The following is a 20028-nucleotide window of genomic DNA, read 5'->3' on the forward strand; positions in this document are numbered from 1 at the left end:
GTTAGGGTACGGTCGACCTCTTCGTAAAGGCTACCTCCCGTTAGCCCATTCCAATTCATGTTCAGATGAACAAAATGTACCAACGCATGTTTGTCATGCGGGATAACTATATGGCCTAGATGAGTCCGTCAATCATGTGTATCATCAGGATCGGATGCTCATTGAGGATACTGGTTATCATTGGGCCACAGAGAGGCAGGACGACTGAGAAACGGCTGTAGCACCCTTTCGGTGCCTAACTGCCATGCCACACGAAAGAGGCAGGAAGGCTGGGATCCTGCCAGGTTGCCCAAGCCTAGAAGGAAGCCTAGGAGAAGTCGAGAGACAGAGGTCGGGTTCGAACCATGGACCTTCCGGTCAGTAAATTCGCGCTTTAACCACTTGGGCCATCTCGCTAGTGGACCCGGGCTTGGAAATTCTAGTATGTGGCTCAGGTAAGCAAAACGAGAATCCGTAACACAGAGATATCGTTTATTCCGTAAGAAAAATACTATTTATAATTTACGAATGATTTCGGTTCCAGAAAGACTAGGAAAATGAGTTCACAATGTACGCACAACATATGAAAACAAAGTAACAAAATAGGAGATATAAGGAACTGAAAGCCACAAACACTTCTTAATCAAAAAAGTTAGCGGGTTAACAAACCATCTGGAAAAAATCACAAGATGTATTGAATTCCAAACCAGAGAAAGCGGTGATGGAAATTGAACACACACATAAACATACGAAATTATGGATGCTCAACGGTGTGTAAAGTGACCGGTGAAGAAATTCTGTATGGTTTCGATGGAGACTCGGTTTCCACACGGGGAACTGATGGTACTTCTGGGGAACAACACATCACCGCTCGAAGCACGTCTGCGACTAGGGCAAAGCTCAAAAGGATACTCAAAACTAACACTGAAGTGCCAAGAACATAGGTGTATCGGTGAAACACAGCAAGGTGATGAAGGTAGGCGACAATCGGAGGGACCAGCATCTGTCCCAGGTGTCCAGCCAACTGAAGACGATGAGTGCCATCTGTGTGATGTACCACCAACAGTGAGTCAACACCTGAAGAGGAAACGCCCACCCCTAGGCCGAGAAACAGGCTACCACCAAGCCATGTGAAGTAGTTGTGGGACACGGGCCGTTGAGCAGCAGTTGGAATTGAGTCAAGTTTGTAGCGGGCAGTGGATACGGAAAGACGAGTAATAGCCACTGCACTGATGACGCAAAGAACAGATCCACATAGACGGATCATGGACAGAAGCCAGCGCGTCGAACTGAGGGATGAAGCACACAACACTGGATGCAGACAACTATACGACAAACGGTTGTATCCAAGATCAACGAATAAATAAAATGCGAGGTAGCTAAGCGAACGGTAGTTCTCGCTACATCCTTTAAACAGTGCGAAGTTGTGTGAAGTAACGAACCGAACGTCCAGTTTCGGTTCCCCAGACTACAGAACTGCTCGGTAGGTCTAAAAACCTGCGAGTCTATCAGGATTTGAAGACATCTTATTCGTACTACCATCTGTTGAAAAATATATCCTGGTTTGTGTGCAAACTGACAGGAACGGAACCATTCTATTGCTCCTGTTCTGTCAACATCAATCTGAAAGTTGAGGACAAAATATCACAGCGTCTCCACGAGAATCGGGTCTCGGTTACTGCGAAAATTAGGTAGCGAAATACCAAAAATGTCGTTTGTCTCGTTCAGCTGTAACACCGTTCCGGTACCTAGCAGCCACGCCACCCAGAGGAAGCACGAGGGCTTGGGCACTGCCAGATTGCCCAAGCCTAGACGGGGAAGTCGAGAGACAGAGATCGGGTTCGAACCACGGACCTTCCGGTGAGTAAATTCGCGCTCTGACCACTGAGCCATCTCGTTTGTCTCAAATCTTTTTTGAAAGCTTGATCGTTCAGCTGTAGCACCCCTTCGGTGCCTAGCTGCCATGCCACACGAAGGAGGCACGAGGGCTGGGATACTGCCAGGTCGCCGAAGCCTAGAGCCTAGACAGGGGAAGTCGAGTGGCAGAGGTCGGGTTCGAACCACGGACCTTCCGGTCAGTAAATTCGCGCTCTAACCACTTGGTCCATCTCGCCCCCTTTTGAAAGCTTGGAAACCTAGTGATTGGCCATTTCTCCGCTGCTTCTTCTTTCCTTTCTTTGCTATAACCTTTTCCCCCATGATCATATGGCAGCCAAGTACCAAGATTTGCTACTTTTGTATTACTAACAGTACGTAACGGAAAGTTCTGACCTTCCAACTCCCAAACACTATGAGAGCCCAAATGAAAATACGTTTCTACTCCACTTCACAAAATGATAAGTGAACATTCAAACATTAATGTGTTTTATCTTTACACACTACATCCAAAGGGATATTCATAAACGAGAGATTCAACTGGGATTCAGATGAATCTCTAGAGAAAACAAAATTGGTATGCAAATTATTGTGTCTATCGAGCATTCCACTCTAGTTATAAATCCTCCTCGCAGATAACGGTGATCAAACTGGGGCGGGTGTATTGCATTAGGGTGTGAGCAGAATAGTGGGCACCTGGATCATATTTGGGCCCTCATGTAGTGAGTCAGAGCCCGACAACTCCACGGGACTACTGGTTAAAGATTTGGTGAGAAGGCAATACTGCGACCCTATATCCTTGTTTACCACGAGGGCTAAAATACCGCAAGGTTGACCAAGCCTAGACAAGAGCAGTTGAGTTGTAGAGGTTGGGTTCGAACCACGGACCTTTGGACCAGTAAGTTCTCGCGCTATTTGGACCTCACAGAAATATATCAAATGCGGAGAAACACGCCAACCACAATCAAGGATGAAAATGGTTCGAATCTGAAAACATCTAACTTACCTTGAAAGCAGTGAAGACCAAGAATGACTCGACTGTAGACTGTTTGAGCGAGTACCTCGGTTGGAATGTGACGACAACTTGGTTTCGACCAGAAACAGGCACGGAAGCCTACCTACCAAGCCGCCCAGCCAGAACAGACTGAGTGCTAGGGAAGCTACGGCCTGTTAAGAGACGTGGAATTGAAAGTAATTATTGGAAAATGTTTGGGACCGATTGAGTAGTCATCGTTTCAGAGAGGCTTGATAACCAATCGGTGGATTTATTCCTGGATTTAGTGTGCGATTTAGTGTTTTACATTGACCAGACGGAGGAGAAACGATACAATGTTACCAAAAAAAGATTTGGATTTTCAGAGAGCAAATTGAGAGCACCAAGCCACCTCTTGCTGAACAAACGTGTAATGAGGTTTGAGATGAATTCTTCAACTGAATCACTTACATCCGTGGATTCCTCAGACCCAACTGTTCTAGGTTTCGTATGACTAAGAGAGGTCTCGTTTTAAAGGCATCATGATATTTGAGTTTAGTTTGTATTGTACTCTAGAGTGATTACTAACAAATTGAATGCGGAAGCTGTAAGAATTCCCCTATAGGGATTAGTTCCTACCCCAATCACGGTATTCTTACTGAAGCAACTGGTGTGATTGCTCCCGCTCCGTACATATGAAGCACGATGGATAAGAAATTCCGCATTCAAACCAAAAGAGAAAATTTTATTCAAAAATAAATAAGAAAACCTTTCACATCAGAAGCCATGCTTTTCCGCAAGCGAGTCAAACACAAAAAGTTTGGTCCAGATCAGTCTAACCAAAGGGTGAACATGGGACGCAAAAACATTACAAATTCGATGCATCGAATAATTGGCTGTGGTCATCATCACCGTTATCAACATGATCAAAGACAGCGACATTAGTGTTGACACTGACGGTTCACTGCCATACAACCACAAAGTTAATCTAATTACATTTTAAGTCTTAACGTGAAGAGAAAACAGTAGGTGGGGGAAGAACGTATCCCGAGAATTCCGAAGGGGTTTACATCTATACATTAAACAAAATAAACCGTTCAGCTGCAACACCCCCATGGTGCACAGCTGCCAAGCTACCCGTAAGAAGCACTAGGGCCGCGATACTGCCTGATTGCCCAAGCCTGGAGAGGAGCACTCGAGATGCTAAAGTTGGGTTCGGACAATCAACCTTCCAGCCAGTAAGTTCGCGCCTTAACCACCAAGCTATCTAGAGGTATGTAAAAGTACCTACAACCTCCAGTGATTCTCCTTCAATTGTAACGGGTATGTTCAGAGACTGCATTCTAAGAAGCATGACTTTACACTTTGAAGATGCGAGGCATATGCAGAAGGATGTTATAAGGGCGGTCAGTTTATTCAAAACGGCTTGTGCTTCGTCTTCAGTGATTAGGACGATATCGTCTGCGTACTCCAGACCAACAAGGTTCTCACTAGCAAAGAGTTGGACACCAGGGTTTAGAAGATCCTCTAAAGTCCAACTTGTCGTTTCATCACGAAATTGAACATGAAAGGAGAGAGCGAGCTTCCTTGCCGGATACCACGTTTTGTAGGGAAGCTTTTGGAGAGCTCACAGTGCATTCCCACAGGCCCAGAAATATTTGAATATAGGGTCGTTCCCAGTTGAGCAAGTGTTTAACAGCACTTACCGATCGACAGAAACAAACGTACCGCTGAAGTCAAGGATCGTCGTACGGATGGCGATGCTGTAACAACTGAGGGAGTGTGTAGATGTGGACGAATCAGCTTCTACCCGGTCGAAATCCCGCTTGATGCCCACGGGTCCAGAATTCGTGCGCCACCGTAAGACGACGAAGAATCAGTGGCGCCGGAAGCCTTTCCACAACGAAAGTCAAGCTGGCACCTCAGTGTTTACCGCATTCGCTGCGAGTATCTTTTTTTGAAAATGGGTACCAGTAACGACTCAGCTCAGGTGTTTCTTTCTCCCAGATAAACGCTGATAGGCTAGACATGCACTAGATAAGGAATTTGCCGTCATCCTTGAACAGAGCAGGCGGAAGGTTGTCAGAATCAGCACGATGAGGCTTGAGGGGATGTATTCACTCGGACACCTCTGAATCTGGAGTTGGTTCCAGGTTTGCAGTCCACCTTTATGCTGAAGGCCGGCATCCCGGACTGGTCAGGCATGTGTAGGAAGGATGGGTTCACACAAAGGTACCAAAGTGAGTAAGAAAACCTGTACACCGTCAGTGCGATTCGAACTTGATAATTGGGTCCGTTTGCCCCACCCGTGCAGCTGACTGGAGATCCTGAAGGATGCGCTGAGGTGGAGCGAAATTACGTATGTATGCGTATGTATGTACGCATGTATACCTCACCCGTTCGTCATAGGGGTTGGCTATCCATGAAAGTAAACGACAATACGTGGCAGCTCAGAAGCGAGAGGGATCACAGCTGTTGCTTTGCTCAAGGCGGCAACATCACGCCCGAGTCCAGGTAAGACGTGAACCGGCGATTCTTCAACCTTAAGAAGAATGGGTTGCGCAGCTACTATTTCATACACACATGCAAACAGGAACGCAACTTGAGGCACGCGGAAATCACTGGGGCTCTGTGTGCAAGGATCTGAACGATAATTAGTTTACCTGCGACGTTCTGGACCCTGGGCTGAATGAGCTGATTCAGAAATCTTCGCAGCGGAAGTCACAAAATAAGTATTTTGTATCGTGCGGAGTACAATCATGTCTATCAGACTAAGTATCCCAAGGAATGAATCCCCAGGATACAAGAAATGTCGAGATGCACTGGCACCACACCCCAGTCCTCTGAAGCTCCTCAATCCACAACAAACTTTTTCTGAACCAGTTTACTACAAGTGGACAGCAGCAAGCACTGGTGTCTAAAGCTGTGTTGCTGTGAAAGATAATGTGCTGTACACGCGAATAGCCTGAGCAACTCACAAACATATCCTGGGGGTCCTCTGGAATGAAACATGTAATCTGTGATCACGTGATTCGGTCTTCTTTCTTGTCACTCGATGGTAACCAAACGTATCAGGAAGAGTGTGAGGTAACGGAAAATGAGGTGACCTAAACTCACAGGGTTCCATAGAAGATATCGTATGGTAAACCAATGGATAAAGGCTCCATAGGTGGTTTCCAGGCCAATATTTAAGAACTGAGCAATTAGAAGCCATGCATCTGAAGGCCAGTAGATACGAGGCCAGGCAGGATTGACTAGAGGAGTTGGCGGTACTCCATCAAGATGAACTGAGTTGCGGTCCATTGAAGTCAAAGGAACCGGTGCTGTAGGCAACCATCTTTTCATGGAATTTGATGCTGTCAGTTTGGTTTTATCACCCGCCAGTTCCGAGTCGGAAAACACCTCACAGGCTGAAAGATAATGAGTTTCATCGATATCCACATCACTTCGGTAACCGCAAGTTGCACCTTTGTAATCTGGAAGTTGTTCGTCTGCAAATGAAGTGACGCAACGCCAAAAGACGTAACGAACAGAAACATTCAGCGGTAAAAACAACCTGGCTACACCAACTATACATCAATTAAAGTTTGCGAGGTGGCGCAGCTAAAATCCTCAGATACCACAGGGAGTAAACTTAGTTGTGTCCCATAGTTGATGCGTTTTTCATTTCTGTGGTAAAATATATTCAATAAAATGGCCGTTTCGAGGTAGGACGTCGGTGGAGGAAAAGCCGAATACATAAGTGCTGTCAGCCACCGAATTAAACATGCATACAAGCCGATACCACAGAGATATATACCGAAAACTCGTAGCTTCACAGAGCAAATACGTGACAGCATAAAACCAATTAAATGCAAATATTGCCTCCATTGTATACGTACGTCTTTTAGCAACCTTTCACAAATATAGGTCACCAAAATGCGACATTGTCAAAGGCACCTAGCAGGGTTTGACGTCGTTTCCTAAAGGCAACAGCAGCAAAACAACTACCGTCCGTCGTACAAAATGCGTTCGTAGGGCGACAGCGCACGGCCAGTGAACAGGTATTGATAAGGGAAAACTAGATTTTCTAATTGCATTGACCGGCGAATAAGAAAACAATATCATCCTGACAGTCTTACGACGGTGGGGACAGAATGTTGCCAGCTGCTTACAACATACCAGTAAGCATTCAGAAAAAAACAGGATCAACACCAGTATATGCGAGACTGTGTGCGTGGGTAGGCCGGAATACAATACGTACGAGTTAATTAGCTCTAAGGCAGTATTCAGGTGAATGGCGGGTTCCAAGCAATCTTCTAATTAGTCAGGTGCGGTCCCAAACACGGAGAGTCATAAGGTGATTCTTGGATTTTCATCGGGGTTTGACTCGACTTTACGGGAAAAATACTCTCCCCTCAACTAGAATACCATAACAAAAGCATCAAATAGATTACACACTGGAACTCGTATGCTTTCCTTGTTAGCTCGTTGGCCTGTGCTCCTTTTACAGTAATACCTCATAAAATGACGACCCACGAGACGCTTACAGTAATTCGGATGACAACCGTGAGTGGACAGAATTTCTGATGTCCAAAGAATGAAGTGGAAGTAGCAAAAACATGCTATTTCACACAACTTCGCAAAGAATGCACCCTGAAAAAATATAGAGAAAAAACGGGACAGCAAGGGGGATTCCGGGTGCCTAAGCCTCCAGCACTGTCAAGCATACTGGGTAAAGACTGACACTATGAACGTCACATAAGTTAGCCCATATCGTTGTGTTTCCAACCAAGCACATGGAAGGTCACGTAGACCGCATCCTGGAAGGCGAACAGCAGTGACGGCACTCAAATCCGTTCATTCCCTTCTGCCAAGTCAAATTCTCTCTAGACTTCCTTAACTCCGAATTAGACACGCAGCAGATGTAACAATGATTCTGTCACCTTAGTTTGCAGTGATGGTTGTGTTATCTGAGTTATGTACCGTCTGCTTCAGCAAATACATGTTTTCCGATCATCTCATTGTGAACTTGTTGGTTCAAGCCGATTCCAGTTGTAGTTGAGGCACCAGTCATCAAAGGCCTGAAGATGTCCCTCTGTCATAGGGCTTTAATCATATAAACTGGCATAGCTGCAAGGCATCGAAGCACCAGTGTTCTAATCTGATGTTGCTGTCACATATGAAAGAGGATTAAGCAGATTCCAGGGCAGCTTTATTGCACGGTTTAGCTTCTAAGAGTTTTGTCTAAACGGAGCACCATGTGACCCCGTGAACTGAGTACAAAGTTTGTGGAGTTCAACTACAAGTAATCGTTTAGACCCAACTGGGTCAGAATGTACACAAAAAGAATACAGAAGCAACAGACTTCCGCAAGATAGCTCAAAGACGACAAGTCAAGATTCGTTCTATTCACGTAATCGCACCTGACTAGCAACATATCTAAAATCAAGGTGTACCGAAAAACACTGAACTGAGAAGCATAAAGTGAGCAAGCGTAATCCGTCCCCAAACAAACAAGTATCAAACGGACATATCAGATTGCTCATTCAGAACTCAGACAGCTATTCTAGTCAAGATCAATTTTCCACGGCCAGCTGAGATAAAGCAGCTGTCAGTTCCTGAGTAGCTCGGCCTATTGGTTGAGTCATCACCTTACCAACGAGCAGAGAATACTAATGAGGTGGTAATAATAATAATAATTCAGATGTAAGACCCTTTTGGTGCCTGGATGTTATGCCACCCAAAGGAAGCCTTAACCAATGGGCTATCCCGGGCTCCCAAGGGGATGAGGGACGTCGTATAATCAAGGGGCGGTGGTGTCAAAACAATGCAGCTATAAGGAGGGATCGCTATCATTTTGCATATAGACAAAATGACTTGTGATAGAATAATAAATCAGGTAACCTTGCATACGCAATTAGCACAACGGGTCAATAGAGTAGATGATGCATGGAGAAGTCCGACAAACACTAACCTTCACAAGGAAGTAACGGGTGACGCTCCACATCGTGTTGTGACCCATTTAGCTTAGATGAGCCGTTCCCCATCGTGGACGAACTGGAACGAAGTCTGCGCAGCCTCAGTTCTTCACCATTACTGCTTGCGCTGGATGGGGATATGAAGCAAGTGCAGGAAGGACACCAACCAATCAGCGGTAGTATAACCAACCAAAGCAGTAAACCCATTAGGCCGAGGAAAATATGCAAACTTTGGATTGGCACCAAAGGATGCAAAAAGGATAAATGATGTGTTGGATGCGTGTGGGAGCGATGCTCAGCGATATGTGCGTAGGTAGCTGTAGCGACAGGTGACGTACCAGGCAAATGCGTTGTGGTTGCCGCGGTTGGAGTCTGTGAACTGATGTTTGCAATGTTGCTTGGTGTAGTTGAAACAGGAATGGAAACTGACTCAGGATTGGATGCGTTCAAAGTAGATGTGGTAGGTGGCACCCCAGTCGTTAAATTGACATCCAGGGCGAAAGACGGTTGTTGGCTAATAAAATTAGTAAGATTAGCGTTTTTGTTCTGTGGCACAACTTCACTGGTTCCGTCCGGAGATAAGCTAGACGAAGTGACATCTGGTAAGGCGGGTTTTGTTGTACTGGTTGTGGCATCGCTTGATTTAGCGTCAAGTAGAGGTTTAAGACCTGTTTGAGTATTACCAGATGAGGGTGGGGGTAATCCAGCAGCACCCCCAACAGTGTCAATACGACGATCCTCCCCGAGTTGTTTCATTTTTGAAGCAGTCTGACTGCCATCTGCAGACGATGAATCCTGGTTCAAGTGCTTCGCATCATTCACTGACGGCTTAGTTGGAAGAGAGCTCACGGAGAGGCTAGCATCCGAAATCTTTGACGTAATTTCTACCTTTCGACCAGTAGAGATGTTTGTTTCAGGTGTCAGCGGCGACACTAAAGTTTGCGGCGTTGTCAGTCCTTCTGAAGGGAATTCTTGTGTTGAGAGTAGTGAGTGGTTTGGCTGGACAGTGGACTGGGCTGACGAGAAATTGGTGAGCAGTGCGGCTCGTTTCAAGCGCTTCCGTTGAGTCATGTCTACGTTGGGTACCACTGCTTTCAAGCTGGCTGGGGAGATATCGTTAACAGAAGACAGATTTGTCGGTACGAACGACGAAAGACTGTGTAACTGTGGCAATGCAACTTGGGCCGGAAAGAATGGAAACGCCATGAAAGGAGTTACCACACAACCCACAAGACAGGCGAACATCATATGTTGCGACCAGCGTGGCTTTGAGTGAAGGAATGCAACACGAGCGTAAGCCAGACAACCTGAAGGTGAACAAATAACACCCATGAACGACTAACAGCAAAACGACGAAAAACACGGAAAACCTAAGTAATACGCTTAACTTCAATCATATTTTCCGGTTTGAAGATCACAAATATTGTCATCATCATCGTCAGCAGCAGCAGCAACATCGACAGCATAAAAATAGTGTTCAAAACTGATGCTCCACTGCCGTAAAACCATGATTTATTTGAAAGCTTTATTGCGAAGAAAAGAACAAAAGTGGACAGGGAGGGGATTTAGGGCTAGGTCGTCACAATCATTCCGAGAGGCCCAAAAGACGTGTTTCTAAGCTGAATAAAGAAATCGTTCAGCTGTAGCACCGTAACTGCCATGCCACCCGAAGGTTGCACGAGGGCTGGAATACTGTCAGGTTGCCCAAGCCTAGACAGCGGAAGTCGAGAGGCAGGGGTCGTGTTCGAACCACGGACCTTCCGGTCAGTAAATTCTTACCACTTCTTACCACTTGAGTCGAATAGGTAAGTGAATTCAGCTTTCCTTCATATTTTGAGTGACTGACGACGTCTTTCCGACTGGGAACGAGACGTTTGCAAAGCAATCGCCAAGTTCGGCGAGCAGATCAACAATAATCTGATCAACCATTAGTAAACACACCAGAGCTACCAATATTTCGACACAGTGGCAATACGTGCTTTAGAACACTGACAGCAGTACACCCTACCAACGACTAGTATGACAATGGCATTTCTGTGATGACAACGGAAACCCAGGCAGCAATTGAACCATCAGTGATTCATTTCCCCACGAATTTTCCCATTTGCAACTGATCTGTTTGCATCAACAACGGAAGACATATATAATCCCTACAATCGTTGGGACGAAAAACCAAATCCTACCTACCAAATGTGATACGCGTCTGACGGTCACAAGTGATAGCGAATTCGCAGCCATGGTCAACGACCGCTCTGCTTGAAGGTTTAACCAAAAGAGATGTTTCCATTTTGCTTTTGGACCATCCTACACATATGTGATGGGATTACCATAATTCGCCATGGTTTTGTTGTGCCGAATATTGGGTGCCAGGTCCTCCACAAGACGTACCCATATCGTAATATCCTTGAAAAATACACGAGACGCCTTACTCTGTTAACAACCGCTGCTGTCCAGGATTGCGACAGGTTATTTTAAAGGTTCTCCGGTGAATCCGACCATCAAAGCCGTCTGAGCTCCAACTTCTTATCAAATCCCTCTAACAAGGACAATATCGGATACAACTAGTCACCCGTATACTCAGCCGCGATATCCAGGTTGCTGGTGGCTGGAATGCGATAACTGCGATATCAAACGACACCAACAAATGCTGCGTCCCTAGAAAGCTAGGCCTAGGGCAACGCTGCGAAAACGGTGATCAACTGATCGACTCTGCCGCCCACAATCGATCCGTCAGTTCGGTTACACGTTTCCAGCTTTTGAGTCATCCGCTAACCTGATATTCCAGTGATGATTACACTGAGGATGTGCCAGATAAGCTGCTGAATTCCACCAGTCTGATACCACGAGACACAGAGCTGTGTGGGTAAGTGATACTTCTCGGATGTCCATGTTAAGGAAAAGCGTCTAGTCGAGTCACCCTATCATGAGACTTTGACCCAAAAGACAGTTTTCTTTGGGTACCCCGAGCCCATGACTCAGATCTGGCCTGATCGACTGCAGGAAACCGGCCTAATCAGACGGCTCAGGTAATATATTTCATTACTGATGCTGACGCACACATCTGAAGCGTTCCGAGCCACACCCAAATCGTGGTAAGGCCTATTCTGTTCTACGACTGTATTGAATAGACCGTCGGTGGTGATAACCAACCGCTCGGCGACCAGTATGTAGTTTTGGAGACCAAATTATTCTAACCCGTTTTTCCTCGTGGGAAGCTAACATCACTGGTTCCATAAATATGGACATTCTGGTCACTTGGGGGGAGGTATCTTACTGCTTTCACACTCCTTTCGAACAGGACTGTACAACCACACCCACAGACCGCCTCGTAATACGATCACTCGTAGTATGGGTTTTCGCTACTCCTGATGCTTTGGCCTTCCTAGTATGGTTGCACCTAATGGAGCAAAGTTCTAGCCTATGCAACCCGGGGGATTATGACAGCACTCAAGCCCGAGCACCACATCACGCTGGCAGCCTTAGGCCGGGACCAGCCACTCTAAGTGGTAGACAAATCCGTTTACCCGGTATATGGGTTCCGGTGGATGTTAAAATCACTTCTAGAATCAGGAAAGCAAGGGAAGCTTTGCCAAACTTTAATAGCTGCGGTGCCGGGGCGAAAACAGTTTGTCTGTAAGGGCAGGGCAGCAAGATGATTCGTTGTACGCTGTGGATCAGATGTTTGCAATGTAGATGTTTGACCGTCGGTGTCTAAGAAGTGGCCGGGTCTGGTGGGGTGCGCCAGGTGATTTAATTAAAAACAGATCTCCCAGGATAGATGAAGCACTCAGGCTTCATTTTTAATTTGGTTGATACATGATCTTCGCGAGTCATGGGACCGTCTGTCTCATTTTGCCCAGCGCTTTGCTGAGTGGAAGAAGCTGAGAGGGGACGGTCTATGAGGCCTGACTAACAGTCTCCTGGGCTTCCAGGTTAGGGGTTAGAACATGTGGGGTGACTTCCTCTTTAAAAATGTAAGCTGCTCTGACGGTCTTGCGCAAACCAGTGATACCACGCGGTTAGCTTCTTAGCCAAAGAATTTGAATGCGAACACAAATCGTTCTCCTATCTAGGTTTGTGCATCCAGGCAGTACCCAAGCCCATATGTAACCATGAATTGCAAAGTAGCTAGACCTCCTTCTGTAAAGGACGCCTCGAGCACTAGATCAAGCACTTTCAAACAAATCTCATAGCAACCACTACCAACTCTGGACGGTGAACCTGGAATCTCCTACAGCCTCGGTGGTTTACGGTTGCTTATGTTGTATCAAGCGAGACCGAGCTCCTGGTTCGGATAACCTCCCATCCGCAGTGTTCAAAGTGAGAGTGAATTTCTCAATCAGCGCTTGTCTGATCTATTTGCCTGCACTCTGAGAAAGGAGTCTTCAACAACTCAAGAGAATCGGTGATAATGTCCATTTTCGAAAGGGGGCCCATAGTGAGTGCGGCAACCACAGGTAGATCAACTGGACCAAGGTTGTAAAGAGACTCTTAGCGTCACTTCTTATTTGCCTTATAGTGGCCCGTGAAACACTGGCTCGGGAGCAGCAAGCGGAATTCCAGCCTGAGAGACTGCGTTGACCAGATGCTAGACCAACGCCGTACGTAGGGACGACTCGCCATTTCTGGATTTTCAAGACACATTAGACTCAACTGAGAGATCCGTCCTATTTAACATGCTTGCCTAGCAAGGGATGTCGCGAGAGTTTGTGCATATAGTAAGTTCCTTGTGCTCAGACTTGTGGTCTTGTGAGAGTATATGGGGAGCTCTCAAAAAACCTCCGTACACAAAGTGGAGTCCGTCAGGGGTGCCCACTCTCTCCAGTTCTACTTAACTTCGTGATGGACGTCCTAATGAGATGAGGGCTAGAATGTCTTTTAAACCAAGTTGTCCAAATAGCTACTGACGAGAAGCTTGTGCAGCTGGAATATACAGACGATATGGTTCTCGTCTTCGAAGAGGAAAAAGTGGATGAACTGACCAAAGTTATCCCACCGTTTGGCATGCAATTTACACCGGTTTCGCAACATGGTCATCTCCTGTGTCTATTTAGGACATTCTCGGTGTGAGTTTAGGACACTTCGGTGTTTAAGGCGGGAAATTACTGAGCGGAAGGTCCGTGGTTCAAATCCAAACCAGACATCTCGATTGCTCCCGTCTGGGTTCCGGCAACCTGGCAGCACCTCTGTCCTCGTGTTTCCTAGTGACACGGCAACTAGACACCGAAAGGGTGTTATGGTTGAACGATTCCTTATTATTATCTGAGATCGCCCCAGACGCGTAAAGACCGCGTCATAAGCGCGTTTTATGCTTGAAGGAACGTGGGCTTCGAAACTTGCTTTATTCCGGTTGGCCCCATAGTGCACAAAGAAAATCATACCTTAACAGAATACATCGTACTCCAGATGACCAAAAGCGCGTTCGCAAGGATCCAGTGCATCCAATTTCTTGCACAGTACAGCGTCTGTGGAATCACATACGGTGGTTTACAGTACCAAAGGTTCTCTGGAAACATTTCCATCGTTTGACCTCTCTCTAGACAGAGCAAATTAGGTCTTAACGGAACCAGGTCTGTCGTCTGGAGGAAGCCAATATTCAGATATAGATAGCCTTGGACGCTAGTGAGAGAGCTACTCCTTTGCTAACCTGATCTTCCGTTACATCAGTCCTCCATCAAATGGAGGAAGGCGTTCCCAAAGCGCACACGACTGGTATGCTCCACCCGTTATGCTGAGACGGGTGCGAAAAACTCCTCCTTGGTTAACTGAGACCAGTTACACATTTTCCTTTCGCAGGTTAAACCTGATGTTTAGCGCACCCAAAGACTGGATAATTAAATTATCCGGCTCTCTTTGCTAGCATCAGTCGGCATCATTGAAAGTTGGAGCAGCTGAAGCCGGAAATGTCCCCCAGTCACTACATGCGTTCTTTAACCACCGTCTTTTTTTACTCTTGTAGTCCTCCCCCCCCCCATCAGGTCCTACTACATTGGGTTGTTTTTTCGTCAGGTGGGAACTGTTGACAGCATAATGAGGAAAAACTACTCAAAATGGAACTGTAGCTTTCACTGAGCGTGACAGCTAGGAGTAGTTGAACGACTATCATAATTATATTACTCTCCACACGTTGTATGGATTGACTTTAGAGCTCTTGTCCAGATAGACAGTTGACGGCCTTTTAATCTTTATCGCGTTGATTGCCTGATTATTTAACACCCCAAACTCAAACAATGCAACAATATCGTCCAGGAAATCACCAACGTCCTGAGTTGTCGCAAGGCGCAGAAAATCGGAAGAAACAGGTAATCTCAGCATCACTTCACACAACGCGCAGCGCAATCACATCAATGAATAACGGAAACCAAGCGAAACTGCTTACTCAGTGGAGTCAACTGACAATTTGATAGTTAGCATGACTCACCAGTGGTAGTAAGGGCCATGAAACAGCCCTGGGATACAAAAGCAAGCATGGCCCACCAAATATGAGCGGCCAACGGAAGCACAAAATCAACTAAGAATATCCCCGCGATTCCGACTCCAAGAAGACGAGTTGGTTTTGAGCTTCCTCTCATATCCAGCACCAAAGTACCCAGTAACCATCCCGAAAGACTGCCAACGGCTCGTGCACTGAATATTAGAGCCACCTCATCCTCACGCGACGAAGTGAATCTCTCTATATAAATTAGTGTGGCACCTGGAACAGCAACAGAGATGCCCTAAACAAATAAAGGGAAAACCGAAACTTACGATATAGACACCAATAACTATAAACACGAACCTGATTAACAGGCGAATTGGGTTATATGTGTCGCAGATACGCATTCTTTTAGAAACTCCTGACCTTCCACGCTCATCATCTGGTGCCTGCAACATTGAGAGACAGTCAGGAACAGGTTCAGCGTGAAGTGCGAAACGCCGCGCTGGTAGCGTGCGGCCCGCTGCGAAAAATGACGGGACGTCGAAAGCACGGCACTCTGATTGGTCAAGACACCTCATCGGGGGACGCAAAACAACGGCCGCCAAATAAAATCCTACTTTCTTTTACTAGTGAACCTCAGCAGATTGGTCAAGAAAAACCGAAAGTAGCTGCACACAACGTAATCACTGACAACATTCAAAGTGATATGTTCGCTGTTGTGCTCATTGCGTTCAGAATCGCAAGGTCTCCTAGGATAATTCACCGACCGCATCATTGCAAAGACGTTTGATCCATGAAAAAGCGGTTAACTCGTTTATTTTCACTGGATGGAAAGGCCAGTCACACGGTCCACACTACCTCAAAACTGCGTGACACAGCGTGCAACTTCGACATGCGCGCAATCAGTAAGTGTGGTGGTGCTATCGGTTTGCCTCCCCAGGTTTCTGTATCATCAGTCTCAGTAAGGAGGAACGTGACGAAGTGCGCCGGCGGAAATTGGAATCAACGGCGTATGTCACTAGAATGGAAAGTACAATTCACTGATGACAGACCTTCCATTGATGTCCAACGGTCATATCCTCGGGCACTAGTTGGTTTGTGACGTTCAGAATGCGTTCCACTCCCTCGCATTGTACGCTGGTGAAGCTCAGAAGCCTCTAGTTGCTGGAGGATAGTTAATTACCAGTTGTGTAATTTGGCATGACAATCGAATTCTTCCAAGCAGAGAGAAGAATGACTGACTAAAACATCAGTTGGAAATGCTTTGCCAGTAGGAGCAACGTTTCCTTCAGGATCCTCGAATGGACCTCGTCGAACTCCAACGCAATGAAGAGGTTTCAGTTGCGAAATTGTTAGGTTAAGTCTTGGCAAGATTGGCTGTGAGGAGATCGATGGGGCAGAAAATGCCTCTGCAAAGTGTTCTCTGCGGGCTTCAGATGCCAGTGTAACGGTGATACTACTGAAAGGGGACATGTGAGTAGTATGTTTTCTTCTTGTAAATTCGCTTTGCGTCTCTTGAAAAGGGAGGTCTATTACGGAATTTGTGGAGTCGCTTCGTAGCATTTACTTGGATTTGACCAACCATCAATGAATATCCAGGAGAGTTCAGAGAGACTTGCTCAAGAGAAAATGGATGTTCAGTTTTTGTAAATAAGATGCAAATGAGAGTTTTGCTTCCTTGTCCAATAGTTTGCAGCTGGTCAGTCGGCAGTTTCTAAGAAATAATTCCGCAGCGAAGGCCTTCTTCCTTCCATTTGGCGCCGCGTCCGGGATAAGGACGGAGATCCCGTTACCACAACCCTTTGAGGAGGAGATGTTCCGGCCTTCCTGGAGGGCTTTGAGGGTGTTGTGGATGCTGTTGGCCTGGATACCAACCGGGATTAGTTGGCGGTGCTCAAGACTCTCCTCAGGGGCCAGGAGAAGGCGGCCTCAGATGCGGCCAGAAGAGGCCCCGGAAGATAGACTGGGTCGCCGCGAAGGAAACCCCCGCAGAGGAGTTCGACGCGCCGGCCGACCGTCAGGATGCTATGAGGCGGTTCAAGACGGCCAAGATGGCACTTACATCTGACTCGACCGTGTTCTTCGCTGGCCTGCAGCAGCCGTTGGGTCGCGCTTTGCCTGGACTGGATTGAATGTCGCGCCACCGGTTGCTGTCCGAACAGTTCATCGGGGGAGAGCAGTCCGCGGTTGGTGCCCAGTTGCGGTTGGCGAGAGCGACTGACCAGTTGTGTATGGAGGAGCTGGTGCATCTCTCACGGGAATGGGCTGAGGCATTACTGCCCGTGTTGCAGCCTCAGGGGGATAGAGATGGTTCGCCGTTGGACGAACTGCGGATTAGATTGGACCAACTCGCGGAACAGCTTGCAGCCATGAAGACGCAGTCGCGGAGGTGCGCTCAAACGATCCGGTGCTACGCGTCGCAGGCCTGGCCACTGAAAGAATTAGTGTTAAAGAATGGTATAACCAAAGAAGAAGCCAATGGTGCGTACTATTCCCCAGTTGTACTTGGAAGAAAGGCGAACGGAAAATACAGGTTTCTCGTGGATTTCCGGTGCTTGAATGAACCGACCGCAAATCGGGTTGTAGCTGTGACTTTGTTGCAGATATTTTCATTCCCCCAGCATTCCTGAAATTTCACCGTGTCCGACTTACCTTCCGGATACTGGCAACCTCCTATCAAGGCCGAGGACCGGGAGAAAACGGCGTTTACGGCTGGGGACACCCAATATCAATTTAGAAGAATGCCGTTTGGTTTGTCTGCGGCACCATTCACATTCCGGCGCTTGAAGCTTCGTTTAACGATGGGACTCCAGAATGTTGCCGTGTACGGAGACAATATCGTTGTGTACAGCGATTGGGAATCGAAGCACGCAGTTCACCTGAAGGCCGTATTGAGGCGCGTCCGGGGCTGTCCCACGGATAAATAAAGCCAAAACACAGCTCGCTCGGAGTTCGGTGACACTGCTGAGGCATAAATTGCGTCACAGAGAGGTTAGGCAACTGCCAGAGAAACTAACAAAAATCAAGTATTTTGTTTTTCTCAATTCAAAACGGTCTTTCGGACAGCTTCTTGAATGAGCAGTATACTACAGCCGGTTTGTTAAGAATTTCAACACGATCGCTGCGCCACTGCACGACTTGCTCGGGCAAAATGGGAAACCGGAATCGACCACGGAAGCACATACTATTAATAATAATAACAATAATAATAATGTAATAATAATGTCGCAACTTGTGCGTGGCATACCTTCGGGCATGATCATGCGTTTGCAGTCAGAATGGGGCATGTGACTGGGAGGGTGTGCCTAGTGGAGATTCCGCGAAAAGAAGACAATGTTATGAATAGTGAGGAGTATTCGATGAAATAATGATAACAGGTTTCTTTCGCAACTTGTAGGGAACAATGGGCATGGGGTCCGACTAATCCAAAGACTCAGTCGGTTGACATGAACTAAAACTGGAAAGCCACTGCTGGCCACGAGTGACCTTGGGCGGTTGGGTAAATGGCTTGAGTCATAACGAGATAAAGGGGAGGTGGATATGTGATAATTCGAATTGGTAGAACATGGCAAGTTTAGTCTCAAAAATAAATCTGAGGACAAACAGACTCACTGGTTGCACTGTTGCAGGAAAGTTAATTGCTGGGGTTAGGTTGGATGAAGACACAAAGGTAGTTGGATTCGAACGAGAAGTCCAACATGTTGGAATGAATGCCGTGGTGGTGGTTGGGGTCAATGAATCGCACAGGCAAGTGGCCTCGTTTGGGAGGAGGAATGGAACAGTTGCGAGTGTGCTACCAAACTGAGTATGGCAGTGCCTTGCCATTATTGGCCTGACGTGCTTCAGTTTTTGAACAGCCCCGTGATGGACGTCACATTTGAGATCATTCGGCTGGGGTGTGCAGTTCACTGGGCAGCGTTGTTCATTTAAGCCTGGTCAGGAGGATAAGATGGAACGAGGCCGATATTGGATTTTAGGTTTTTTGTGGTCCGCTTGGCGATCCCGGAGTTGTAGATCATAGGCCAGGTGGAAATGGTGTCAGCCAACCTGGTCGTCCAAAACGGGTACTTCTGAAGTTCAAAGCTTGGGAAGATGATGGGATAGGATGAGATTCGCAAAACATGGTGAATTTGTGGGGATATAAAATGGGATAATACGCATTAATAAAGACACTTAGGAGGCTAGCGACCAAGGGTTGAGTTTGGTAACATACGATATTACATTTCAAGGGGTCTAGTAAAAGCCGATAAAAGCGCGTAGAGGTGTGGTATGGAGCAAGGGGTCTAGTAAAAGCTGATAGAAGCGCGTAGAAGCGTCGTATGGGAATCTGATGAATAAAAGCTGGCGGGATTGGAATTCTAAAGTAGCTGGCTGATCTGGTGTTAATTACATGAGTTGGGTTATACCAGGGGAGAATGTGTGCGCAAGAGAAATAGTCACTAGTCCCCGAAGCATTGCTATCAGCTCTAATCTGTAGATGGTGCATGGCGAGTATCTACCACTAGTCAGTGTCTATCTCTGGGAGCGGTTTGTAGATGCATTCTATGTTTGGATGACGAAGTGGGCTTTGATGCGGAGTAGCATCTGTTGTGACGAAGGTAGATACAGCTATACTCGCCGATGTAGACCATGGGCACTTGCAGAGTATCTTTGGGCTATCCCAAGTGAACTACTTTTTTATTGTTTTTCTCACAGATGAGAGGCCAGTTTATTCATCTGTGGTTTATGGCATTGCCAGATGCATAACTCAACCGAAGCGAGCCCAACAACAGCAACAAACAGAAGTCAATAGTGCTTTTTTATTTCCTGAATTTAAAGGCCAG

General features: G+C 46.7%; 1 protein-coding gene across 1 annotated transcript; it reads right to left on the minus strand.

Annotated features, from left to right (window-relative positions):
- Positions 1-457: 457 nt before the first annotated feature.
- T265_08905 (hypothetical protein) lies at positions 458-15660 on the minus strand (the record flags this gene model as incomplete). Its single annotated transcript, XM_009174833.1, has 6 exons — positions 458-1268; positions 2861-3021; positions 5945-6318; positions 8784-10094; positions 15209-15503; positions 15535-15660. The coding sequence occupies 6 exons, from the start codon at positions 15658-15660 to the stop codon at positions 734-736; spliced, it is 2802 nt and encodes a 933-aa protein (XP_009173097.1).
- Between the last annotated feature and the right edge of the window lie 4368 nt (positions 15661-20028).

This window comes from Opisthorchis viverrini (genome assembly GCF_000715545.1).
Source record: "Opisthorchis viverrini unplaced genomic scaffold opera_v5_244, whole genome shotgun sequence".
Classification (NCBI taxonomy): domain Eukaryota; kingdom Metazoa; phylum Platyhelminthes; class Trematoda; order Opisthorchiida; family Opisthorchiidae; genus Opisthorchis; species Opisthorchis viverrini.